Below are 22,791 nucleotides of genomic sequence, written 5' to 3'. Positions count from 1 at the left end.
AATGCCGTTTGGTTCAACAAGTGGAGGGTTCATTTTAGAGATGACACTTGCAAACAAACAATTTGAAATGTATTTAATTTAAGTAAATGCATTATTTAATTTAAATTTCTCAAATTTGCAAAGGTAAAGGAAAAAGAAATTTTACCTTTGTCAATTATGTAGTAAAAACATGCGAATTATATGAATAGATCTTGGCACTACATGGTGAATTAAAGTCTATGAGGTGTTAGTTGGACCACAAGTCGTATTTGGGAGCTCTAAATCCGCGAACTATGACATCTGCCTGCCACCAACCAGTCGCTTGCTCTGTCTCCTTCATGCACACTTCCTCATTGCCATCTGTTGGATGCAAATTCAAAATGGCAATATCCTCGTATATGGCCAACTGCTTACAGCATTCCAGCCCTGCGTTGTCTTTCCCGTTGCCATGCAACAAATGCAAATGCACATTCTTACAACTGCGTGGCAACTGGCTAACAACATCCTTAGGGATTAGTTTCCAAGCCTCGATCTGTGCCTCCTTTCCATGAGTCATCAGTTCGAGCTCCAGGAAAACATTAGTGGCCTTAAGCTCTGTGGACCAGAGCGCATACAGATCCTCGCAAGTGAGCAGCTGCAGAAGTGTTTGGTTCATGGGTCCGTCTGCCATGGAGTGCATATCACCGTGGTATTTGGATATGGATGTGTGCGGTATGTGTATTGTGTAGGACTCTGCCGGCATGAATGTGTTGTTCCCGAATAGAAACCGTAAACTCTTTACCGCTTTGCTGCTTTTAAATGTAGTTCGTATTAGCTGAAAATAAAACAATTTTTGTTCAGTTTTGGCTACTGTTGCTCAAGTTGTTTATATTTACTTCTCGCATATTGCTGATGGCCTCCTTGGTCTCCTTAGCCAAGGATCGTTGCTTTTGTAACTGATAATGCTTAAAAGATTCCTGTGCATTATCTGTTTGATTAGTTTCATCCCATTTCTCAACATAATATTTGTATGTTTTATAGACGAATGGAATTTGACTGCGGTGGAATAACAGGAAGTCCAGTATGCTATTTACAAACTCAGCAACAATTCCTGCTGTTAAAACGTCGACGTCGTGGAGCTTAAGCTCAATGTTTTTTGGGTTTTGTGCCATTTATTTATAATTTTAACAATTTCGCGGGTTTCTTTAACAAACAACAAACTTGAGTTGTTTGTGTTAGAGATGATATTGAGCATTGAAATGTTATAGTTCAGCTCTAAGCTAGTTCGTTTGTGTGGGAATATCGATATTTTAGTGAAACAAGCTGGACTATCGATATACTCTGTTTATTTTGAAAACATTAAAATTACTGTTAATTTCAAGTATTTTATTTTTCTAGGTTCAAACCATTTTCAATTTACATTATCCTATAATAAAACTACCAGTAGAGGTAATTACATTTTCGCAGAGTTAAATTTTATAACAAAAGGCATATTGAAAATATTATTTTGTGAAGCTTAAATTCTTTCTGTTAATACGAGTGGAAAGCATTTTGCGGGCAACGCTAGGCTGGCTGGATTTATCTTAATCGTTGAAATGTCTGGACTGCTTATATTATAACGCAATAATATATTAGACAGCAATATGAAACCAAAGCCTCGTACTAAATTTTGTCCAATGCAAGTACGTTTTCCTATACTAAAAGGTAGAAACTGTGGAAGATTCTTTCTCAGTCGAAACTTTGGTAGTTCATCAGTCAGTTGATTATTTGCATCAGATTTCGTTTTTAGGTTTTTTAAATGCAAATATTGCAATCCAAATGTACTATCGTTTTCGAACTCTACGCCTGAATCAGAGTCTTCAGAGAATTTTCTCTTATCAGAAATCGTTGATGATCTTTGAGCATTATTTGGACATTTTTGCTCCAAAAATCGTTCAGGACAAAAGTGATTGGGATTCCTCCAACTTTCCTGGCTCATGTTTAGTACATAGTTGTTTATAAACACAATTGTGCCCTTAGTCACTCCGAATCCCGAAATAACCGAATCCTCGGTAGCCACATGCGGCACAATGGGAGATGATGAATAGCGCAGAACTTCGAATATTGTGGCCATGGTGTATGGCATTTCTTCCATGTCTTCCAAAGTAATATTGCGCTTTCCATTGTGAGAGATAACATCTGCTTCGCATTGAATATTTCGACCAATAACTGGATCCTTGGCTATATAGGCAAGAGCCAGCATTATCAAATTCCCAACAGCTGAATGGCCACCGATAAAGTCCTCCAGCATAAAGATAATTGTATTGCGACACATATTTTTGTTTTCTATCAAACTTTTCAGTAGTGCATCCGTGAAGTCGTTGTCCGGCTCCTCAGTATCGATATTCAGCTCCCTTTGGTTCAGAACACGCTCCAGAATAAATTTACGTATTGTTGTTGACCAATACGCAATGCGGTTCGTGTGTTGCTTGTAAAATGGTAACAACCATGGCAAAAAGTCCAATGGATGCCCTTGGTTAATTTCCCAAAAAATTTCATCGAAAAATTGTACAATCTGTTGGAATTCCATATCGTCATAATCAAATCGCATTGAACACATATATTGGCTAAACATATTTGCGCATGTTGCGTTCAGAACTGGCTTCAAATCGAGCGGCTGTCCGGGTATAATAACTTTTTTCAGCTCTTCCATCAAAATGTCAATTTCAGCACAACCAATACCTGACATCTTGCTGAAATAAGAGGATGATTCTCGCGGAGAGCAGTGGCGCCTCGCCAAGTTGCGGCGTTTTTGCTGCAGCTGCGACCAATCGCACAGAGCTAGAGAGTTGTTACGGTCACCACCAAACAGTTTGTGGTAGCGTAGAAAGTCCGGCCGACCGCCAAAGAATTTCCCATTCTTGTTAAGGACCTCTCGTATTAAATCCAAGTTGTTAACGACAAGGCAGCGTGTGTGACCAAATGTTAAGGAGTAAATGTCGCCATAATGATTTGCTAATGTTCCAAAGCCCTTGAAGGGATTGTCAAAACGGCCAATTATATCCAAGTTGCCGAGTATGGGCCAAGGATGTGGACCAGGTGCCTGAACGAATTCACGTTTAACATTTTCCTCGTTTGAATGTACAATCACTTTTCGTGTGCGTTTGAATATTATAAATATGTATGACGCGACGAGCACAATTATTAAACTTGCAAGGGTTAAATAAAATAATTCCAACATCATTATAGCCAATAACACATTTAGATGAAGAATGTTACGCAGACAATTTTACAGGTATCTAAAAATAGTTGACAGAAATTTATTACATGTACATGAATCTACAGGTGCCTTAATAATTATGTACCTGTTAATGCCGATCACTGAAAATGAAGACGTTATTTCAGTTATTTCGTCTGCCTCTTGGCGTATATTCTTTGGATCTTCGGAAAATTTAATTTTTCTTGTTTTCTAACATTGAACTAGATATTAAATTAATTTAATTTTTAAAAAACTTGTTATCTGCTTGCAATGTCCTTCCTCTTTGTGGTGAATATGTTGAGTAGAAAATAACTACTGTAATAAGATGCTATGTTAAATGTGATGCCATGTTAAAAAGTACATAACAACGGAATGTTTATCAACGGCTGCTCCTAACGTTTCAATCGTAATTTAAACGCCTATTACACTGTTAATTGTTATCTAACAAAAATACATAATTGCATTCTCAAGATAATATATAAATAACGAAACAAGTGTTGATTAATATGTTAAATTTAAACTAAAAGTAGGCGCCCAAAATATTTTCTTTTTGCCGTGCAACCATGTTCGCTACAAAGTGTACACACTGGCAGTGTAGCCGCAGCCAACTTCATGTTGGTTATGACTAGTAAAAATCTGTTTGTGTTGCCGACAAAATAAAATAATTTTCGTTTGACTTTATCAAAGAAGACACGCAAAATGGTAAATCGGCCTGTGACAAGGCTTAGTTTTATAAGTTTAATTGAGTGCTGGCGTTTTGCAGGGTCAAAACCAATCGGCACAAGGTGGAACTGGAGACAAGAAGGATGACAAAGACAAAAAGAAGAAATATGAGCCACCAATTCCGACTCGTGTTGGCAAAAAGAAGCGTCGCGCAAAGGGTCCCGATGCGGCCATGAAGCTGCCGCAAGTGACGCCCCATACACGGTGCCGTCTAAAGTTGCTGAAATTGGAGCGCATTAAGGATTACCTTATGATGGAGGATGAGTTTATACGCAATCAGGAGCGCCTGAAGCCACAAGACGAGAAGAACGAGGAAGAACGTTCCAAGGTGGATGACTTGCGTGGCACACCAATGTCTGTGGGCAATCTAGAGGAGATTATCGATGACAACCATGCCATTGTGTCGACATCCGTGGGTTCCGAGCACTACGTCAGCATTCTGTCCTTTGTCGACAAGGACCAATTGGAGCCTGGTTGCTCTGTCCTCTTGAATCACAAGGTTCATGCTGTCGTGGGTGTTCTAAGTGACGACACAGATCCCATGGTCACGGTTATGAAGCTGGAGAAAGCGCCACAGGAAACCTATGCGGACATTGGTGGTCTGGACACGCAAATACAAGAAATCAAAGAGTCTGTCGAGCTTCCGCTAACGCATCCCGAATACTACGAGGAAATGGGCATTAAACCACCTAAGGGCGTCATTCTTTATGGTCCTCCCGGCACTGGTAAAACTCTTCTCGCTAAGGCTGTTGCCAATCAAACTTCTGCGACTTTCTTGCGCGTTGTCGGCTCAGAGCTTATACAAAAGTACTTGGGAGATGGTCCCAAGTTGGTGCGAGAGCTGTTCCGCGTGGCCGAGGAGCATGCGCCGTCTATTGTATTTATTGATGAAATCGATGCTGTTGGCACGAAGCGTTATGACTCCAACTCGGGCGGAGAACGCGAAATTCAGCGCACCATGTTGGAGTTACTCAATCAGCTCGATGGTTTTGATTCTCGCGGAGATGTTAAAGTTATCATGGCAACGAATCGGATTGAAACGCTGGATCCGGCGCTTATACGTCCGGGACGTATTGATCGTAAGATTGAGTTCCCACTGCCCGATGAGAAGACCAAGCGACGCATTTTCACCATACACACCTCGCGCATGACGCTCGCTGAGGATGTGAACTTGAATGAGCTAATTATGGCCAAGGATGATCTATCTGGCGCTGATATTAAGGCTATTTGCACAGAAGCTGGTCTAATGGCATTGCGCGAGCGCCGCATGAAAGTGACCAATGAGGACTTTAAAAAATCAAAGGAGAGTGTTTTGTACCGCAAGAAGGAAGGCACGCCCGAGGGATTGTATTTATAAGTCAAATCAACTTTCAGTTAATATATTATAATTCCTAAACACACACGCATTAAATCAGGTTAACACATAAATCATTTCGCTTGCGACTTGAATAAATTTGTTGTCTTTTGCAGCGCTTCGTCGCAGTGCTCCAATAAATTGTCTATATAGACATTTTGTTTTTCGGATACAACGCTAAGTGGCTCGCTTTGATGCTCCAAATATTTAAAGTGGCTTTTATCTGTGGGGTTTGATAACTTCATTTCCTCGTAGGCCAGATGCTCCTTTGATAAAGTTTCGTCCATATTTGAGGTTTTGAGTACGTCAAAAAAGGCCGGGAACTTGGCTAATTCAATTCCTGTTCGTAATCCATCGACATAGCCTTGGTCGAAGCTGGTCTGAAACACTTGTTCGCGTCCATCTGCAATTCCATCAGCATAATTTATCTGTAGAAAATATAGGGTATTCAGTATTCTCATATCAGGATTAAGCCCTGTAAATTCCCAGCTGATTTCGAAGTTATGGGACTGCACACTTAACATAGTGCTTCTTCTTCTTCTTATTAACAGACGCGTAAAGTAAGCTGACAGGCAACTCGGTTCCCACTTTGAAGCACGCTATTACCATACCTTTTCTACTTTTTCCTGTATCCGTTGGTAATTAGTTGTATTGACGGCCTTAAAATCAGTTTCGTCATCTGAACTGTGTGTTTCTGACATTTTAGCACTGCAAAATCGTAAGTTATTGTAAAAATACAACAGCTTAATTTTATTTTGTCTATTGAAAACAAAAACATTCGCTTGTGCACAATGCCCTTACTTAGCAGCCTGATAACAGAAATGCTCCTCATTTACTGTGTTGCTCCACATTTGACATAATTAAGCCCACCAATCTTTTTGAATTTTTCAATTGCAGATCACCATGGCAGCCGAAATCGCTCAACTTTTGCTCGCTGTAATCCAAGGAATTCCGGGCGGTGCGACAAATGATGACCTAACCAAAGCATTGTCGGATATGTCCGCTGCTTCGCGGGTCGAAGGTCTCAATGTACTGTTGAAGCAGGGGAGCATAGAGGTTTTGAAGAAAGGAGAGAAACTTATTTATCGTGCCAAGGATCCCCAAAAGAAAAGCGCACTACCGAAAGACGCTGATAATGAAGAGAAGATCGTCTATAGTATAGTTGAAGAGGGCGGCAACAAAGGCATTTGGATACGTGATATACGCATGAAGTCCAATTTGAACATGACACAGTTAAACAAAATCCTCAAGAATCTGGAAACAAAGAAACTGATCAAAGCCGTTAAATCCGTGAATGTAAGTGAATGCTAACTATAAAAGAAATCATAGGAACTACATTTGAATATTCCCAATCAAGGCCAGCAAAAAGAAAGTCTATATGCTATACAACATGGAAGCAGATCGATCAGTAACGGGCGGTGCCTGGTATCAGGACCAGGATTTTGAAGTCGAGTTCGTGGATGTGCTCAACCAACAATGCTTGCGATTTCTTCAAATGAAACGTGAGGGTGCCGAAAAGAAACGCGATGGACCTCTGGCGTTTAAGCAAATGTCCTGTTGCACTGTGAAGGAGGTGCACAAATTCATTTCAGATTTGGGTATTAGTAAAGTCAATCTAGATGAGGATGATTTGGAGACCATACTGAAAACCGTAGTCTATGATGGCAGCGCAGAACGTATACTACAATCAGATGGAACGTACGTGTATCGTGCGGTTAATTTACCTCTGCCGGCACCTGGGTTGGTTCAGATGCCATGCGGCATATGCCCCGTGATTAAGAATTGCTCCAATTGTGGCGATGTTACCGCTATTAATTGTCAATATATGAACGATTGGTTAGAGTAAAAATGCAAACATTGTTTTATATTGTTACGCTAATTTAAGTAGTGTTTATTCAGAAGTTATTTTGACAGCATTCGAGTTCATTATACATATTCATACATTAATGGGTGCCAAACTTACATATTAAGCGAAAAACATTTCCCAACTTAAAATTTGTACTGTACATTCAAATACTAACCAAACCCAACTGCGTTCCCATACAAACAATTTATCGATTAATCGGAAGTCCGATAGAATTTTGCTCGGTCTGGAAACAGTATAAATACGTGGCTGTCGATTCTGTTATTAAATTCCAACAAAAGCTAAGCACAAAAAAAAAATAATAATTTAGAATTATTCACAGTAAATATGCGATTATAAAAATTTGTGCGTCCAAGGTAAATTACGACTGTTAGCTGAAGTGCGATACGAAGCTTATTAAAGGGAAAGACAGTAACTCCTCAGTATCCACAATGGGACTTTGCAAATGTCCAAAACGATTGGTGACAAACCAATTCTGCTTCGAGCATAGAGTAAATGTTTGTGAGCACTGCATGGTCCAGAGCCATCCCAAGGTAGGTTTGCAACCCAATCTATAAGTGATAAATAACTTTTTACCAATCAATTACTCTCGTATAGTGCATAGTGCAATCGTATCTGCAATGGCTACGTGATAGCGACTATATATCCAATTGTACGCTGTGCGGCACCGGCCTGGAGCAGGGCGAATGTGTACGTCTGGTGTGTTACCGTAAGTGCTTGGTATCCGTGGCAGTCGTGAAATGAAAGATCATCGATTATTTAATGTTCATTCCTAGATGTGTATCACTGGGATTGCTTGAATGCACGTCAAGCCGGTTTGCCTGCTAATACAGCGCCTAGTGGCCATCAGTGCCCAAGTTGTAGCGTCGAAATATTTCCAACATCTAATCTGGTCTCACCCGTGGCAGATGCACTCAAACACTATCTGGCAAAAGTGAACTGGGGACGAAATGGACTTGGTCTTGCCTTGGTAAATGCTCAACGGGATGCGATAGTTAAACAGTTTGCATGCTAATAAATCAATTTGCAGCTTTCAGATGATCAAAACAATAGTTTCAAGTCAAAAGCTATTGCTAGCCAGTCGGCCGTTACGAACATAACCAAAGTGCATCATCATTCCGCTGGCGAGCGTGAGCGTATGAAACCGAATGGAGGCGTTGATAGCTCCAGTCCACATTCCGTGCTGTTAATGGATGCATTTAATCCGCCTAGCTCAGGCGATTTACATGGTCCGTTGTACGTTGTTTCAATCTGTGTGCCATTTTAAACCATTTTCTTTTGCTTTTTTATTTTATTAGGAACCAGCAGCCGGCGTCCTTTAATGCCGCGCCAGCCGCCCATAGGTGGCACGGATCGTGATGATAATAAATACCAGCGCCGCACACCGGCTGAGCTATTCTCGCGATGGACGCGTCGCTTTTATGCACCGTCATCACGTCCGCCTTGGCGTCGCACCTGGTTCTTGGCACTCAGTGGCATTTTGGCCTTCATTGTGTTCATCTATTTAATGGCACTGCTAGGTCGAGGCGGTGGCAACGAAAGTTTGGACGACAGCTGGAATAATCCAAACCCCAACCAGAACCACTACGAATAAATGTATGTGTATTGTCAACATATATCGAAAAGCCCTTCCCTTCCTCTGTTAAAATCAAAACTTATTTATCTAACCCAAATATTGCAAAAAAAAAACTTAACGCTAAGCTTTTAAAGTTACTTTTTAATCAACATGCGGCTTAATGTTTTGCACGCCGCTCACTTTAGGCGAGTTGGGAGTTTTACGTTTGGGCGCATCCAGGACCTCATCATATTCGTGCAGCTTCTTGGCTAGGAAATACATCTCAGCCAGCGCTATAACTAATGCTACAATGACACCAAGCAGGATTCGAAAACCAAAGGGCAGGGGACCGACCATCAAATTGACACCAAAGAAACCAAACGTAAATCCTGCCGCTACCGAGAAGATGAACTGAGCCACGGCTATGATTTGCTTATTGATGCTTTTTACTGCAAGAGAGACGAGCATTAGCTAGATTTAATTAGATTGATTTAACCTGATTGATTAACTCACATTGATAGGCAACGGTGTCCTCGGGAACATGCTTCAGAGTTGCATCAACATTTTTGGTCATCTTTTGGTATTCACGATTTTGCTGCTCCTCGCGCAAGCGCTGGCAACGCGCCTCAAGCTCGGGATTACGCGGCTTAAACTCATTCTCTGGAAGTATGAGCTCGCAACTTTCAATTAGCTCATAGAGAAATACATTAATTACATTGTTTTTGCGCAGCTCAGTCAAAGTTGAGTTAAGCCAGTGCAAGTCGTTCAGATATAAAAAGTGGCCATCAACTGGCCGCTGCTGCTGTTCCTGCTCTTTCTCTGGGGCTTCAGCTGTTTCTTGGGGCACGTCTGGGACATCTGCTGTTAGTTTATCCAGCAGCTTTGTATCAATCTGTGGTCGCTTGAAGACAAGCTCACTGTCTTTCAAGATTCTGATACTTTTCGGAACGCTGTAGCCGTTTTTCTCCAGTGCAGTGGCCACATTTGCCGGCAGCTCTTTCAGATGTTCCTTCTGTGCGTTTAGCGATTCCAACAACTTCTTGGATGGCCGGAGCCGCACACGAGTGTCCACAATAGTTGACTTCAGCATTCCGCTGGCCTACTTATTTGTTAATGTTTAGCTTAAGTTGCAAGTCCGAGTAAAGTTCGGCTATTTCCTCCTCCTTTTCCTCGAATGAGTTATCAATTCTTTGATAACTGTGCTGCAGATTGTTTATAAACTCTGCTTTACGTTGCTCACGTGCAAGTCTTGCCTCTTGTAGATTCGCGCTGGGCTGGGTACATAAAAAGATTACTCACAATTCTGTTGGTAAATATTTGATTATTAGTTAAATATACGCACTGTTCGTTCAACTTTGGCTTTGTCCAGAAGCGCCTCAACGCCACCAAGCAAATTGTTAACACCTGTGGCAAGTTCGGTAAGCTTTTGATTACCTAATGCAATGCACCGCTCTGAGAGGTCGTATTTAAGTGAGCCCACAATTTCGGTGACCTGAAAAAGTTTCTCGACTTCGCTATCGTTGCGTTTTACTTCGAAATTATCCAAAAATGTTTCAATTTCGCCGTTAACAAATACGCGATGGTCTAAAATGCGATGCGGCACCTTGTATAACTCTGTAAGAGTTTAATTCAACTTATATACGTTAGCGAGGAATAGTTCTCCAAAACGTACCTCTTCCAACTTGGCTTATCATTATTTTTCTTCATAAAACTCCTATTTTTTTGCTTCTGTCACATGAGTGGGCCGACGATATACCGCAATTGACTATCGATAAATTTCTGACATTGGTGACATTCCTGCAAAAGTTAATCTACAAATTTGAAATAAAAAATATGGAAAGCAATTTGCTGCTGCCTAAAGTGGTCTGTATGGCAAAATGTTGTATAATTAAGTATTAAGAAATTTCTATTGCATTGAATTCAAATTGAACTACGCTTTCAGCAAAAAATCGATATCACAGAAATCATTCATTTTTGAAGAATTATATATCGATACCGTATTTGCAACTCATCTGCATTCGCTCTGAATGCGACGTGCAGAAAGTCATCCACCAACTGCCCAATTACCATTTCGTTTATATTTTCTGAATTTCTCATTATGAGCGAAGAATTTAAACTGCCGAAACGATCACGAAAGCGTACGCGTGACGTGAAACGCAAGGCCCGTCCTGAATTGGATGGAGATACCGCGTGGATTGCGATGCGCTATTATGAGAAGTTTGAGCCATTTTGGGACTTTACGGATAACCTGGAAAGAATTGATAATGCAACAATAACATGTGATGAATTCATTGAACGCTACGAGCGCCCATATCTGCCCGTAATAATAACCGGTTGTGCCGACGGCTGGCTGGCCCAGGAGAAGTGGACGCTCTCCCGGCTTGCCAAGAAGTATCGCAACCAGAAATTCAAGTGCGGCGAGGATAATGAAGGATATAGCGTCAAGATGAAAATGAAATACTATGTGGAATATATGCAAGGGACTCGCGACGATAGTCCGCTTTACATATTTGATAGCAGCTTTGGCGAGCATCATCGTCGGCGAAAGCTGCTGGAGGATTATACGGTGCCCAAATATTTTCGCGATGATCTCTTCAAGTATTGCGGCGAGGATCGTCGCCCGCCATATCGATGGTTTGTAATGGGTCCAGCTCGCTCCGGCACTGGTATTCATATTGATCCATTGGGTACCAGTGCCTGGAATACGTTAATACGTGGTCACAAGCGGTGGTGCTTATTTCCCACGCACACGCCCAAGGACCTGCTGAAGGTCACCAGCGCTATGGGCGGCAAGCAGCGCGACGAGGCCATCACCTGGTTTAGCACAATTTATCCGCGCACCCAGCTGCCCTCGTGGCCGCAGGAATACAAACCCATCGAGGTGCTACAGTGTGCTGGCGAGACGGTGTTTGTGCCTGGCGGCTGGTGGCATGTGGTGCTCAATCTGGACGATACCATTGCGATAACGCAGAACTTTTGTAGCTTTACGAACTTTCCGTGTGTGTGGCACAAGACGGTGCGCGGTCGCCCCAAATTGTCTCGCAAATGGCTGCGTGTGCTGCGGGAGCAGCGGCCAGAGTTGGCTCAAATAGCCGAAAGTATTAATATAAACGAAAGCACGGGTTTCGCCTCCGATAGCTCGAGCAATTCGAGCTCATCCTCCTCGTCCAGCAGTTCCTCATCATCGGAGACTGAGGCGGACGCCGATTCAAATACGGATAGCGGCCAGGAAAGTCTCACAGCCAAGAAAAAGAAAAAACGGCGCATGGGCGGCAGCGGTGATGGCGGAGGTGCCATGGGCTCTTCGCGGTCTTGATGTCAACAGAAAGCGAAAAGGAATAGCCTGCTTTTGCGGCTGTTTCATCGTCAACTGTTGTTCTGCGGTCGCGTGCCGCGCTGTCAACGTTCGTCCGACCGCACATCCCGCCCAAGCTAGCAGCGCAATCCTGACCCTGATCATTTCTGCATGTTTTAGTAATATTTTTCTACATAGACAAGTAAACGTGTTGCTGTAAAAATAAACTATGAATTATCCCCGGCTAGACCAAACAGCCGCTTAATATTAGCTCTAAATAGTCAATTTGATGTTTAATTAATTTCAAGTTGATCCGCCAAGGATAATTCGCCAACGACTTAAATGCAACATAAATAAATTCAATATATTTGTAAAAATCTGCACTGCGTTTCGTTGATGGAATATATATTCCGGTTTCTAGTGAAATGTGATCTTAATGATCTAGACTAAGGTTCCTTCTGCTTGGGCGTTAAAAATGCGTTTAATTGGTTTTATACAAAAATGTGTCATCTTTTTATTGTAAATTTGCATTCTTATAAATTGTTTCCCATGTAACTTAAAAGATGTAGCAACAAATTAAATTGGTCGTGGAAAATAAATCGGCAAGTAATATAGAAAAATAGCAAAAGACCAAAAATTAAAAAATTTGACAGGCTATTTAAAATGTTTAAATAATAAAATTTATTTATGGAACATAAGCAAGCACATGGTCCTTAAAAAATCACCTTTTAATTTGCTACAATTTATTATTCATACATAATTATTTTTAAAAGCTTCTCCCACGCATTCCATAAGTTTCCCGTTTTTTATTTCTTATTGGCGACCTGCGTGCGTCTACGTTGAATTTTTAGAAGAGGTTTTGCACTTTGTTTTTATTAAAAAATATTTTTTTTTTTGCTTTATTTTTTAATTTAGTTCCTTTTGTTTTCATTTACGATCTATTGTTTATCATTGTGTAGAAATTGGAAATTGCGCTCGCAGCTTCGATTTGCTTACTGTCGTTTCTGTTTGTCCATTCTAAATTTATATTTGTTTTGTTGTTAGCCAAGTTCTTTGTTTTGTTGTGTGGTTGTTGAATTCTGTTTGTTACTTTGTGGTTTATGTTAATCATGACTTAATCAATATACTGCGCTAACCAACGGAAACCCTCGCCATAGCCCTGTCGCTTTAGCACGGAGCACATAAACAATTCCAATGGGCGACCAGGCAATTCGGAGCGTGCAACTTTGCCCTGCGATGCCGTAACCAAAAAAGAATATTAATTAAATATATTGAGAGACAATATTAAACTAGTGTAGCTATACCTTGCCGGTCGTTAACTGATACAGTCCGAACACATTTCTCAGCTCATCCTCGCTGGCCGCGCCAGGCTTATCAATTTTGTTGCCCAATATGAGCACGGGGCAGTTGGAGAGCGCCTCATCTGTGAGCAGCGAATCCAGCTCGTTTTTGCTCTCCTGGAAGCGGCCGCGATCCCAGGCGTCTATCAAAAATACGATGGCATCTACAGCTGGGAAGTAGTCCTTCCAAACACGACGTGCTGCAACAAAGCAAACACAAATTAGTAACTGAACAGACTTATCTAAACAGCCCAATTACATGACTAAATCAAACACAAACATGCCGCTCCCGCCCCCATTGATATCAGTCACGATTTTATTATCATAACGCTGACGCTCGACTGTTTAGTGTCTCTCACGCAAAGCAAATACGGCTCTGTCTAAAAATCGAGCGTAACGCTGACAGCGCTACTTGGGCTCTTTAGACCTCTATTATATGTGTGATATACGTGAGCTGCGCCTCGCTGCTCGCTTATCAATAATATATGTATGTATATATGCGCACTCGCTAGCCAGTTTGCGCCATCTAACACTTTCCAGCTTTATTATATAGACTTGAGCTATTCTTATATATACTAACAGTATAGTATATTATATGCATGTGCTTATATTTGTTGTTGATCTTGTGCAGTTTTTATATTTGATACGGCAACTTAGGCCAGTCTGCTTGATATAGCACATTTTCTAATAATTATTCCAGGCACAGTGGTTATCAGTTTAAGGGAATCAAAATCAATGGTTCGATTTACGGTCTAAGCCAACATATTATCTTTAGCTTTGCCTAACTTTTTTTATATTATCAAATGTTAATGAAACCACTCGATTTGCCTGTTCTGAAAATCGATCTTCGAACCGATTGAAAAGCGTTTAAAGTTTGATATAACACAAACTGTTACAAATTTGAATATTACATTGTTTGTTCGTTTTTGAATATTCTACTTGAATTTACAGCGAATATTCATTGATACTATCAGTAAAATTTTCTTATAGTTTGACCGAGTATATAACAAACGACAATTAGCGAAGTTGTAAAAGTAAGGATCAAGTTCGTATCCAATAAAGGAAACGGTCCGTTAGTAGAGTTTTCACTGTACAATGAAGCATAGTTATAATTATTGTATAACAATTACAAGCGGTTGTTGACCACAGTAGCAAAATTGTGTTCAAGAGCAAACTATTTATAAAAGCTTCCAGTTTCAAGCATATGTATTAATTAGTTTCCTATATGGTAGATATCTGTTTTGTCGTAATACAGATTAACTATGCCTTACATGCAGATATATCTATATATATCTTTAGACATTTGCTGTTCTTGTTTTTTTTTTTTTTTGCTAAAAGAGTGAACGCAACAACTGGCAAAAATTACAACGTGTTTCGCTTGCTGCTAGTATGGGTGCCCCCCTGTGCTATATTTTACGCTGATTGTTTTGTTGTTTTTCTGTGCTGTCTTTGTGCTATGTATATGCATTGCGCTATATTTAGAGAAAGAGCACGTTTTAACATGCGCATTATTTATGATTTTAATAAGGTCTTAGATGATTGAATATGCGGAATCTTTTCGAATTGTTCCGTCTTTAATCCGACCTTAACTTACCCTGAGTGTGTCCACCCAAGTCGAATGTAGTGAAACGCATATTGCCTATGGACAGCTCCTCGGATGCTAAGCGGGGCAAATAAAGACGTTTTATTGTAATACATAATATAGTAGCTGCATTTAAGACTTACTTGGATGCAGTGTTGGCACATGCTGCGCCAGCTTATCATCTTTGAGCATATGCAATAATGTGGTCTTACCAGCATTATCCAAGCCAAGGAACAATAGTTTGCCGGACTTTTTCCATAGACCTGGGTATTTCAAATGGTTTTCAATGATTATTAATATATAATTCAAATAAAAATAATAATAGCCTGAGCGTTTGCCAGTCAATGCCAATGTTAAGGTCAAACCGACTTAACTAAATCGACATTAATTAAAAACCAACAGCTTCACCAATACACGCATCAAATTGACCCGCATACAGCTGAAACATTTCGTTTAGCTTTTGTTGTCTGCTTCGGCTGTTGCTATTGATGTTGTTGTTGGTGCTGCGGATTTGTTGGCAAACGCTCAAGAAAAATCGCTCATGTAGCAATGTCAAATTCCATTTGGCCCAGACGCTTACCTAAGTATCCGAGAACACCCGTGAACCAGTCCCAAATGAACATCTTGGCTTGTGCTGTGGTTTCTTGCGGGAGTAGCAAAAGGCTGAGTGTGTGTTTGTTGGGGGGAAGTGCGGTGCTTTACTGAAAAAAAAAAAAAAATTGGAAAATGGGGTAAACACAAAGCAAGACAAGGAGAATGTGAATATGCGTAGCAAGTTCAATGTCCAGCTGCAGTGAAACACGACGCGGCACTGTTTTTGTTAATAATAATCAATTTGCTGTCTCGTTCGTAACCTAAATGCGACCAAAGTCAAGTACTAATTGTATAGCAAACGCTTAACGTCCGGTTTTTTTTTTTTTTGGATGCGAGTGCAAGCAGCCTTGACATAATTAAAATGAAAAATGCTGTTGCGCTCAGGAAACAATATCTGACCGATTATAATTAGGTTAAAAACCTGTTTAGGTTCTTTGTCAAGCTCTAGGCAGCACTTTCTTTCTTTGCATGCGTGTAAGTTTGTGTGTGTTAGCGACTACGGCTTTGTATGCATGTATGTATGTGTATTATGTACGTGGTTAACACGCATAATACTTTGTAATTTTCATCAAATTTTTGTTAATTTCGTAATCTTGCACTTTGGAGCTAAGCATACTCTGTGTGCCCCACAAATATGTCAATTTGCCGCACCCTTGGCGCTCGCGCCATTCAATTTATTGGACTGGCTTTATATGTATAAAAACAGCAGACATGACAATCTGATTTTGCACTACGTGGACACACACATTTCTAGTTGCCTCTGGATTCGGTCTTTTGATTGCACGTTGCCGCGTCGCTTTGCTGCACTAGCTACAATGGATCGCTGTATAATATGTTGAACTATGCGTGTGCATTATATGCATTTTTCGTTTATTATTTACGAGTTATTATTATTTATTACTTTTTCTGCACACGTTGTATCGAATCGTTCGGAATAAGTTCAATCGAACGACTCACTAAACTGAATGAACGAATGTCGTTCATCTAGTTCGTTACAAATAAGAAGAAGGAAACACTCAACATGTTATCGGACTGTTTTGAACAGTAGGGAAATATTTGCTCGTAAAATTCAAATTTCTGACTCAATCGCTTAATAACAGTGCCCTACAAAAATGATAGAAGACATGTTATTGCCAGTAAACTGATATTTTCTATATATTCTCTATTTGCTGTTAATTTAAAGTGCGCTTATCGATATATCGATGAGTTATCGACTTAAGTACAATCGATACTAATTTACTTAACAACGATAGTGAGCAAAGTTGGCTGCAATTGAGCAAAAAATGCTATTCGGCTTAGAGCACTGGCAAATTGCGCGCGCTAGTTTAAAATATTTCTTTTGAACAAAAAGAGAAAGTAAATAAGGTGCTATTTTATATATGAGTAGGTTGCTTTCAAAAAAGACTATATATATTCTTAATTCATTCAGCCACAGAAAAAAATAAATTTCTGATACGTTTTTATATAATCAAAATGACTTTATTGTACCTTTTGGCAAAAGACGACACTTTTTGCAAATCCATTTATTTAATTTAACATTTAAAAATTTTTTAAATTGTTTCCATGTACTTCTGCTTCACTCAACTGTCCGCATCTTCTGCAGAATAATATCCTCCACCTGGACTCCATCGGGCGTGTCGAGCGCATATAGAATTGCCTTGGCCACATCGACGGCCTGCAGCTTGGGCAATTCATCGACAGCCTGAGAGTAAACATTCAGAAAATCGGTGTCCACCATGCCAGGGCAGATGCTCTGTGCGGGCGAAAGAAGACGCGTCACATATGTTTGCATATAACATGCGGGGCTCCAAGCGCCAAACCCTACTCCCAGTTGGGTGCAATGTATGCACTGCATTTAACTTACCGTTAATTTAATATTTAATTTGAGAAAATGTATTTCCTGGCGCACCGTCTGGCAAAGTGCTGTAATTGCATGCTTCGTGGCCGGATAAACGCTGAATAAGGGCACCGGCACTTCCGGTATGCGATGGCCCAGCACGCTGTCGCCAATCATGAGAGAAAGAGAGAGAGAGAGAGAGATAGAGATGGAGTAAGAGAAGGAGTGGAAATCGAAATAAGCATGTTTGATATGTAAAATAAGTGAAGTCAACGTTGGTATGCAGTGAAAGCGCTTGAAACAAGAACAACTGCGTTTGGCAACTGCAGAATCCATCATGAAAAAAATGATGGTCAACAGCTGTCGTTGATTTCTGCGTGTGAAAGAGGCGCTAGCCTGTGCAGGCAGTGAGTGCATGGACCCGGCACCGGCATCCGGAACCTCAATCCGGCGAGTGTTGTCGTTGGGCATTTTATGCAAACATTGCGTAAACTTCTTTTTATTTAACAGTGTCTGAGGCAGTATTAAGTGCAAACAGCGGTGCCAACTGGAGTCCTCGGCCAGCGCATCCTCATGCAATTTTAATTAATTAAGTCTTAATATTATTGCATTGACATTAAGCGCAATGCATATTGACGGACATGCCCACAGCCACGCCCACAAGCCCCTACCCGCCACGACGTTCGTTCATTAGCAACGTCCCAATGCATGCGTACGCCTTTTGTCGTTGTTTTCACTGATTATACTCTAGCTAAGGGTATAGTAATTTTGTCACCACAGATGGTGACTTTTCCAACAACATAGTGTCTTTATGTCTATGCAGATTCTTTATTAGTATTAACAGATGTCTGTCTTATTTTTAGAAAAACTGGTTTCTTAGTACGTATGTCCAAGTTCACCGAGTTGGGTCGCTTTGCCTTTCAAAGGATCCATAGTCAAAATGTGAATCTTTTTATGCTTTTTAAGATATCTGTCAAATATTGTTAAATCGCATTAATATATTATATGAGGCCCATAGGAAGTATCGGTCGGACATCAGGCCTTTGCGTAAAACAGTTTCTACAAGAGTATTCAATCTTCGGCGTGCCAATAAGACGTCTTTCTTTTTGGTTTATTAATTTGGTTTTTTTTTCCAACAGCATTCACATTATATTAATTTTCTCATTAATTAACGTTGAAGCTCGTGAGTTTTCTTTTGTTGCACTCCGCACGCTGTTGCTCAATTGTATTTGATTACGGCGGGCATTCCAATATATGCGACTGTCTTTTTCTTTGCTCATTAAAAAAGCAAATTGTGCGCCTGGGGACAGCAATTTAAATTCATTCGCAAGCATGTGCCAACGGCCAGGCAAAAAATATGCATTTGCGTATAAATAAAATAATTATGAACGATAAAGAATTGCTCTACTTATGAAGCAGACTGTGCCTGGGGCCGAGCTAGCCCTGACTTGTTAAGCCTGTGGCTGCATGAAGTTGCCTGCTGATCGATTTGACCAATATTCAATAATTTGTAATTGATTTTGATTGGCAAGCTGCAGGTCTGGTTTTGCTTGACCAAATGTTGAATTTGGCATATGTCTGGCGCACAGTGCGTATGCGTAATAATATAAATTATATTTAATTGTTTACACATCTAATTGTTGAAACCTGTCTATGCGTGTGTGTGTGTGCCCTTCAAGTAAGTTCCATTAAAACGAAATCAATTCAATTTTAATTTAAAGCCAAAGCGCGCATCAAATGACGCGGCTTAATTTTGATTTTAAATGCGTTGCGCATTGGAATTCATGAAATAAAAATCAGCAGACATACACAAACACCCACCCCCTCACGCACACACACACAGACGAATGCACATTTATATGCAGGCTGCTTAATGCAAAATACTTAATTATGTTGAATAATTGAGTTGTTGTTGTTGTTGCTGATATTTGCGGAAACACTTTCGCCATGGCGATGCAAATGCAAAGCTTTTAATGCACAGAGCAACCGCAAAGCAGCATCAACAACAACAACAACAACAGCAACAACGGAACAGAACAGTAATTGCGGGAATCGCAACATTTAAATATCAATAAATGTTTGCTTGTTTGTGCCATGGCTTTTAATTTAATTTAAATAACGCGCAATCGTCTCGTCTCCACACAATGCCGAAGCACAGCTCATGAAAAATGCATGTGCTGCCCAACACTGGCCAATCGCACTATTTGCACTTTCATTAGCCCCCTAGACACGCACACACACACACACACGCACTTATACACAATATACTAAATACGGACATAATTTTCGCAATGCTTTGGCACTCAAGGCAACTTTGGTCAGTTGTTTGTCCATTGCAAGCAACTGCTATTAAGCAAATACAAGTGCAAGCTGCGAGTGTGTGTGTGTGTTAGTGGGTTTCAGTGTGCGTAAGTGCATTGTGATGATGCATGACCAACAATTTAAGCCTAAGACTCATTTTGCTATTTTAGCTGGACAAACATCATTTACAAAACGAAAACATACTCTCGTCCCTTCAAACTATGCTAAGCGATAATTGTGCTAATGCTGTAGTGCAATCAGGCAATTTGAATGGAAATTTGTTGTCATTTGCAGTCGAGTGTATTGGTTTTGTGACTTGGCGGCATGCCTAACGTGTGTCCTATTTAATTATCGAGCCAAACTGACAAGCTAACAGCAGAGAATTCTAGCCAAACAATATTCATTAGCATTGGACATTTTAACTATTGAAGAAAATCCCAAATTAATGAAATTGTTACGGAAAGTTACCAGAAAGAGGAGTTATCAAAATAAATCTCCTTTGTTTTCGAAAATTTAAAGTGAACGTGTTCAAGAAGGCTGCATAAAGAAAATAAACATTTTTAAATGATTAAATATTGAGTGTTAAACAACACTTAAGCAGAGCTTAACATATCGTAAAAGTTGATGGTGTTGGAAAATATACCTCGCTAAGATAATGAGAATTTTACAACACTTGTAAAACAAATGAAGTATCGCTTTTGTAAATCGAAATCGACTGTCAACTTAAATTTGGTTACATATGCTTAGCAATATTTGTTGAATTGTGTGAATCTTGTTAATAGTAAATTAAAAAATGATTTTCAAATTACCTGTTTATAACGATAATGTGGCAGCGCACCTTTGTTGCCGCCATATGCTTGAGAGTTTCGCGCAAACAGCTCGCGGTGGCGACCACATTCAAATCGAATAGTTCCTTAATGTCCTTGGTTGGTGATTCTAGGAGTAAAGCATATTGCAGTTCTTTCGCATATTTAGCTCACAATCTGACCGGATTTACCACTCAGAAAATTCGCCTTAAGTATGCCCGCATTGCAGACGAGCACATGTATGCAATAGAAACGCTCGCGTATCCAGTTAAAGGTGCTGATCAGCTGCTCATCATCGCTGAGATCGCATTGACGCGCAAAGATTTTGCCCTCGCCAGTCACTTGAGCGTTGAGAGCCTGCAACGTCAGCCCTGCAGTGAAAGCTATTTCAAAGAACTGCAAACAGGACGCTCACCTCGATCAGATCGACGCGCCTAGCCAGGCCCACCACAACCATGCCAGCATTGGCTAGAGCTAACGCCGTGCTGGCACCAATGCCCACCGAGGCGCCGGTAATGACAGCCACCTTGTTGCGCCAGTAGAAACTGTCCATGTCGATAGATAGATTGACAGCGCTCGCCAGAGATAACCCAACAGCTGCGTGTGCCTAGAGCAACTGATCTCGGAGGCTGTACGCTATCGCAGCCAGAGCAATCGCAGCAGTTGCCTATTCGCTCGGTCGGCGGCTTTGCCAATTGAATAGTTCAGGGTCTGCGCTCGCTTCGATTGACTTTGCAGACTTGCACTTATCGCATTTAATTGTTTACAATTAACTCTTGTCATATTGTGCTCTATTTTAAGGCCTCCCACCTTACTGACAGCTGGGTGTTGCCTGTATACCCTGTGCATGCAGTAAGATTCAGTAGAGGCAGCATATAGATTTTTTTTGATATTTGATGCGAATAGTTTTATTAAAATGTTTGGAATATGTTATCAATATATTTGATACACATATCTAGGCAATATTCGTGTAAAACTTAGCAGCAGATAAACCAAATTTTGCCTGAAGAAATTCTGAAATTGAATATGAACCTCCAGCTCACTAAGCTTATATATTTTTATAATAAAATATACTTATATGCTAAGCTCCATAGTTCTCAGCATATTTATGTCAGTATTAAGAGGGAATTTTCTAGTCAGGCATAGCCATTCATACCTGCTTTGTAGAAATTTGATACAAAATGAAATTCTCATTTTGTGTGGCGGCTTTGGTTTTGTTTTGTCACTAATCTCCAGTGGTTGACACTTGCGGCTTATGCATTTCCATATTGCACAACTAAATGTGGACAGTGGGCACTCGCTAAGGCTGCGGGCTCTTTTCCAACTGGTTAGTCATGTCAGAGTGCGCACTGTTGCCACAGCGATTTGCCTACCTATGTTTCTGGGTACATCATGTCTATTACATATATTTTATTTGCTTCTGATAGTGCCTTCTGCTTGAAACGGTTTCGTTCATGCGGTAAACCTTATCATATTTTTGTTGTTACTCAACAGCAGCTTCGGTTTCAGCTGCCTACCGCATTCTTATGGCCTCCCAGCAAGCTGAGAGTACTTGCCACGCCCGACTGAGTCCGGAGCAGCAAAGCTGCTGTCAAGCAAATCAGAGATGATATTTATCAGTATGCACTACAAAACCTAGAGTTTTCTAGTAGACTATGAGATACCTCGTGTTAAAAAGTGCTTATGTTGATTTGCCCGAAAATCCTTACACGCGACAAACTCTGATTAGTCTAGTGCCAGTGTTGGTCAACTTCAGCGGCTTATCAAGCATTGTGACAACTTTACTTTTTACAATGAGAAATTCTTGTGCTGTTTAAATAACCAGACTGTCAACAGAGCGTAGAGAAACCTGGCGTGAATTAAATACTTTAAGGTTCGAATTTTAGTTAAGCGTGCGTATACATTTGTTAGATTACGACTTCAGTTTATAAAATAATTTCAACTTATTGAAATATACCCCAACTAGCCTTCAGATGTTGGGTATAATTTGTATGCAGCAAGAAAGTGAAGCGGCAATTGTAAAATGCAAAATGCAATTCAAAAATTCATCTAAAAATGCACTCGACTTAGAGTTTGTCAGTGCAGTGTTGCAGATGACAGCAATAAAATGCAGGTGCTGCATCTCAAACCGAGACAAGTGGGTTTTATCTGTGCAATTCAATGGTCAAGCCCATGCATTGGGTACAGTTGACAACACTGTTAACTAACAGCGTCTATGTGCAATTTATATAACATTTGCTTTGGTTGCTCGTAAAAGAAACTTTGATTAAACTTCAAATAAACGAAGGCTGTCGGCAATAAACAGTCGCTGCTGGGTATTCAATTTTATTTGGTGGTTTTTGGC

General features: G+C 40.4%; 11 protein-coding genes across 13 annotated transcripts; 4 read left to right on the top strand and 7 right to left on the bottom strand.

Moving 5' to 3' along the window:
* Positions 1 to 56: 56 nt before the first annotated feature.
* On the bottom strand, positions 57 to 1,216 carry LOC6630255 (uncharacterized). The gene is made up of 2 exons (XM_002053733.4): positions 855 to 1,216; positions 57 to 793 (listed from the first exon to the last, which is right to left on the bottom strand). The coding sequence occupies exons 1-2, from the start codon at positions 1,128 to 1,130 to the stop codon at positions 227 to 229; spliced, it is 843 nt and encodes a 280-aa protein (XP_002053769.1). The 5' UTR covers positions 1,131 to 1,216; the 3' UTR covers positions 57 to 226.
* A 120-nt stretch (positions 1,217 to 1,336) lies between these two features.
* On the bottom strand, positions 1,337 to 3,661 carry LOC6630911 (cytochrome P450 307a1). Its single transcript, XM_032436171.2, has 2 exons — positions 3,303 to 3,661; positions 1,337 to 3,236 (listed from the first exon to the last, which is right to left on the bottom strand). The coding sequence occupies exon 2, from the start codon at positions 3,179 to 3,181 to the stop codon at positions 1,475 to 1,477; it is 1,707 nt and encodes a 568-aa protein (XP_032292062.1). The 5' UTR covers positions 3,182 to 3,236; positions 3,303 to 3,661; the 3' UTR covers positions 1,337 to 1,474.
* A 92-nt stretch (positions 3,662 to 3,753) lies between these two features.
* Rpt2 (26S proteasome regulatory subunit Rpt2) lies at positions 3,754 to 5,347 on the top strand. The gene is made up of 2 exons (XM_002053735.4): positions 3,754 to 3,898; positions 3,960 to 5,347. Exons 1-2 carry the CDS (start codon positions 3,896 to 3,898, stop codon positions 5,274 to 5,276), a joined length of 1,320 nt encoding a protein of 439 aa, XP_002053771.2. The 5' UTR covers positions 3,754 to 3,895; the 3' UTR covers positions 5,277 to 5,347.
* LOC6630913 (uncharacterized) lies at positions 4,922 to 6,019 on the bottom strand. Its single transcript, XM_002053736.4, has 2 exons — positions 5,885 to 6,019; positions 4,922 to 5,701 (listed from the first exon to the last, which is right to left on the bottom strand). The coding sequence occupies exons 1-2, from the start codon at positions 5,972 to 5,974 to the stop codon at positions 5,348 to 5,350; spliced, it is 444 nt and encodes a 147-aa protein (XP_002053772.1). The 5' UTR covers positions 5,975 to 6,019; the 3' UTR covers positions 4,922 to 5,347.
* Polr3F (RNA polymerase III subunit F) lies at positions 5,850 to 7,510 on the top strand. Its single transcript, XM_002053737.4, has 3 exons — positions 5,850 to 5,991; positions 6,171 to 6,569; positions 6,631 to 7,510. The coding sequence occupies exons 2-3, from the start codon at positions 6,177 to 6,179 to the stop codon at positions 7,117 to 7,119; spliced, it is 882 nt and encodes a 293-aa protein (XP_002053773.1). The 5' UTR covers positions 5,850 to 5,991; positions 6,171 to 6,176; the 3' UTR covers positions 7,120 to 7,510.
* Positions 7,385 to 8,837, top strand: LOC6630915 (zinc finger protein-like 1 homolog). Its single transcript, XM_002053738.4, has 5 exons — positions 7,385 to 7,670; positions 7,735 to 7,846; positions 7,914 to 8,107; positions 8,168 to 8,366; positions 8,436 to 8,837. The coding sequence occupies exons 1-5, from the start codon at positions 7,569 to 7,571 to the stop codon at positions 8,729 to 8,731; spliced, it is 903 nt and encodes a 300-aa protein (XP_002053774.1). The 5' UTR covers positions 7,385 to 7,568; the 3' UTR covers positions 8,732 to 8,837.
* On the bottom strand, positions 8,835 to 9,782 carry LOC6630916 (uncharacterized). Its single transcript, XM_002053739.4, has 2 exons — positions 9,206 to 9,782; positions 8,835 to 9,141 (listed from the first exon to the last, which is right to left on the bottom strand). The coding sequence occupies exons 1-2, from the start codon at positions 9,780 to 9,782 to the stop codon at positions 8,855 to 8,857; spliced, it is 864 nt and encodes a 287-aa protein (XP_002053775.1). The 3' UTR covers positions 8,835 to 8,854.
* Positions 9,783 to 9,795: 13 nt separating this feature from the next.
* Muted (biogenesis of lysosome-related organelles complex 1 subunit 5) lies at positions 9,796 to 10,519 on the bottom strand. The gene is made up of 3 exons (XM_032436212.2): positions 10,365 to 10,519; positions 10,035 to 10,306; positions 9,796 to 9,966 (listed from the first exon to the last, which is right to left on the bottom strand). The coding sequence occupies exons 1-3, from the start codon at positions 10,384 to 10,386 to the stop codon at positions 9,796 to 9,798; spliced, it is 465 nt and encodes a 154-aa protein (XP_032292103.1). The 5' UTR covers positions 10,387 to 10,519.
* Positions 10,520 to 10,700: 181 nt separating this feature from the next.
* JMJD6 (Bifunctional arginine demethylase and lysyl-hydroxylase PSR) lies at positions 10,701 to 12,872 on the top strand. Its single transcript, XM_002053741.4, has one exon. It carries the CDS (start codon positions 10,791 to 10,793, stop codon positions 12,006 to 12,008), a length of 1,218 nt encoding a protein of 405 aa, XP_002053777.3. The 5' UTR covers positions 10,701 to 10,790; the 3' UTR covers positions 12,009 to 12,872.
* On the bottom strand, positions 12,645 to 16,548 carry Sar1 (Secretion-associated Ras-related 1). 3 transcript variants are annotated; one of them, XM_015171605.3, is made up of 6 exons: positions 16,405 to 16,548; positions 15,490 to 15,610; positions 15,053 to 15,172; positions 14,922 to 14,987; positions 13,292 to 13,527; positions 12,645 to 13,218 (listed from the first exon to the last, which is right to left on the bottom strand). In XM_015171605.3, exons 2-6 carry the CDS (start codon positions 15,530 to 15,532, stop codon positions 13,102 to 13,104), a joined length of 582 nt encoding a protein of 193 aa, XP_015027091.1. In that variant the 5' UTR covers positions 15,533 to 15,610; positions 16,405 to 16,548; the 3' UTR covers positions 12,645 to 13,101. The 3 variants fall into 3 exon arrangements, with proteins under 3 accessions (XP_015027091.1, XP_070063425.1, XP_070063426.1); XM_070207324.1 differs by lacking the exon at positions 16,405 to 16,548 and adding an exon at positions 16,250 to 16,268; XM_070207325.1 differs by lacking the exon at positions 16,405 to 16,548 and adding an exon at positions 15,903 to 15,927.
* Positions 16,549 to 16,956: 408 nt separating this feature from the next.
* On the bottom strand, positions 16,957 to 21,198 carry rdhB (retinol dehydrogenase B). Its single transcript, XM_002053743.4, has 5 exons — positions 20,863 to 21,198; positions 20,639 to 20,804; positions 20,451 to 20,577; positions 17,368 to 17,503; positions 16,957 to 17,256 (listed from the first exon to the last, which is right to left on the bottom strand). The coding sequence occupies exons 1-5, from the start codon at positions 20,998 to 21,000 to the stop codon at positions 17,080 to 17,082; spliced, it is 744 nt and encodes a 247-aa protein (XP_002053779.1). The 5' UTR covers positions 21,001 to 21,198; the 3' UTR covers positions 16,957 to 17,079.
* Positions 21,199 to 22,791: the final 1,593 nt, after the last annotated feature.

The sequence above is a fragment of the Drosophila virilis genome, chromosome 2 (assembly GCF_030788295.1).
Source record: "Drosophila virilis strain 15010-1051.87 chromosome 2, Dvir_AGI_RSII-ME, whole genome shotgun sequence".
Lineage (NCBI taxonomy): Eukaryota > Metazoa > Arthropoda > Insecta > Diptera > Drosophilidae > Drosophila > Drosophila virilis.
This window is presented reverse-complemented; position numbering and strand designations above follow the sequence as displayed.

Excerpts from the sequence above, each read along its gene's own strand:
- LOC6630255 (XM_002053733.4), bottom strand. The coding sequence starts at position 1,130 with ATGGCACAAAACCCAAAAAACATTGAGCTTAAGCTCCACGACGTCGAC. Across the intron at positions 794-854 it reads CCATCAGCAATATGCGAGAA|CTAATACGAACTACATTTAA; the intron begins GTAAATATAAAC and ends TTTTATTTTCAG.
- LOC6630911 (XM_032436171.2), bottom strand. The coding sequence starts at position 3,181 with ATGATGTTGGAATTATTTTATTTAACCCTTGCAAGTTTAATAATTGTG.
- LOC6630913 (XM_002053736.4), bottom strand. The coding sequence starts at position 5,974 with ATGTCAGAAACACACAGTTCAGATGACGAAACTGATTTTAAGGCCGTC. Across the intron at positions 5,702-5,884 it reads TACAGGAAAAAGTAGAAAAG|ATAAATTATGCTGATGGAAT; the intron begins GTATGGTAATAG and ends TATTTTCTACAG.
- Polr3F (XM_002053737.4), top strand. The coding sequence starts at position 6,177 with ATGGCAGCCGAAATCGCTCAACTTTTGCTCGCTGTAATCCAAGGAATT. Across the intron at positions 6,570-6,630 it reads AAGCCGTTAAATCCGTGAAT|GCCAGCAAAAAGAAAGTCTA; the intron begins GTAAGTGAATGC and ends TTCCCAATCAAG.
- LOC6630915 (XM_002053738.4), top strand. The coding sequence starts at position 7,569 with ATGGGACTTTGCAAATGTCCAAAACGATTGGTGACAAACCAATTCTGC. Across the intron at positions 7,671-7,734 it reads TGGTCCAGAGCCATCCCAAG|TGCATAGTGCAATCGTATCT; the intron begins GTAGGTTTGCAA and ends ACTCTCGTATAG. Across the intron at positions 8,108-8,167 it reads ATGGACTTGGTCTTGCCTTG|CTTTCAGATGATCAAAACAA; the intron begins GTAAATGCTCAA and ends ATCAATTTGCAG.
- LOC6630916 (XM_002053739.4), bottom strand. The coding sequence starts at position 9,782 with ATGCTGAAGTCAACTATTGTGGACACTCGTGTGCGGCTCCGGCCATCC. Across the intron at positions 9,142-9,205 it reads GGACACCGTTGCCTATCAAT|TAAAAAGCATCAATAAGCAA; the intron begins GTGAGTTAATCA and ends TCTCTCTTGCAG.
- Muted (XM_032436212.2), bottom strand. The coding sequence starts at position 10,386 with ATGATAAGCCAAGTTGGAAGAG. Across the intron at positions 10,307-10,364 it reads GATAAGCCAAGTTGGAAGAG|AGTTATACAAGGTGCCGCAT; the intron begins GTACGTTTTGGA and ends AAACTCTTACAG. Across the intron at positions 9,967-10,034 it reads AAGCCAAAGTTGAACGAACA|CCCAGCGCGAATCTACAAGA; the intron begins GTGCGTATATTT and ends TTATGTACCCAG.
- JMJD6 (XM_002053741.4), top strand. The coding sequence starts at position 10,791 with ATGAGCGAAGAATTTAAACTGCCGAAACGATCACGAAAGCGTACGCGT.
- Sar1 (XM_015171605.3), bottom strand. The coding sequence starts at position 15,532 with ATGTTCATTTGGGACTGGTTCACGGGTGTTCTCGGATACTTAG. Across the intron at positions 15,173-15,489 it reads GGGTGTTCTCGGATACTTAG|GTCTATGGAAAAAGTCCGGC; the intron begins GTAAGCGTCTGG and ends TGAAATACCCAG. Across the intron at positions 13,219-13,291 it reads ATCAGTTAACGACCGGCAAG|GGCAAAGTTGCACGCTCCGA; the intron begins GTATAGCTACAC and ends ACGGCATCGCAG.
- rdhB (XM_002053743.4), bottom strand. The coding sequence starts at position 21,000 with ATGGACAGTTTCTACTGGCGCAACAAGGTGGCTGTCATTACCGGCGCC. Across the intron at positions 20,805-20,862 it reads GGCGCGTCGATCTGATCGAG|GCTCTCAACGCTCAAGTGAC; the intron begins GTGAGCGTCCTG and ends CTGACGTTGCAG. Across the intron at positions 20,578-20,638 it reads TAAGGCGAATTTTCTGAGTG|AATCACCAACCAAGGACATT; the intron begins GTAAATCCGGTC and ends CTTTACTCCTAG.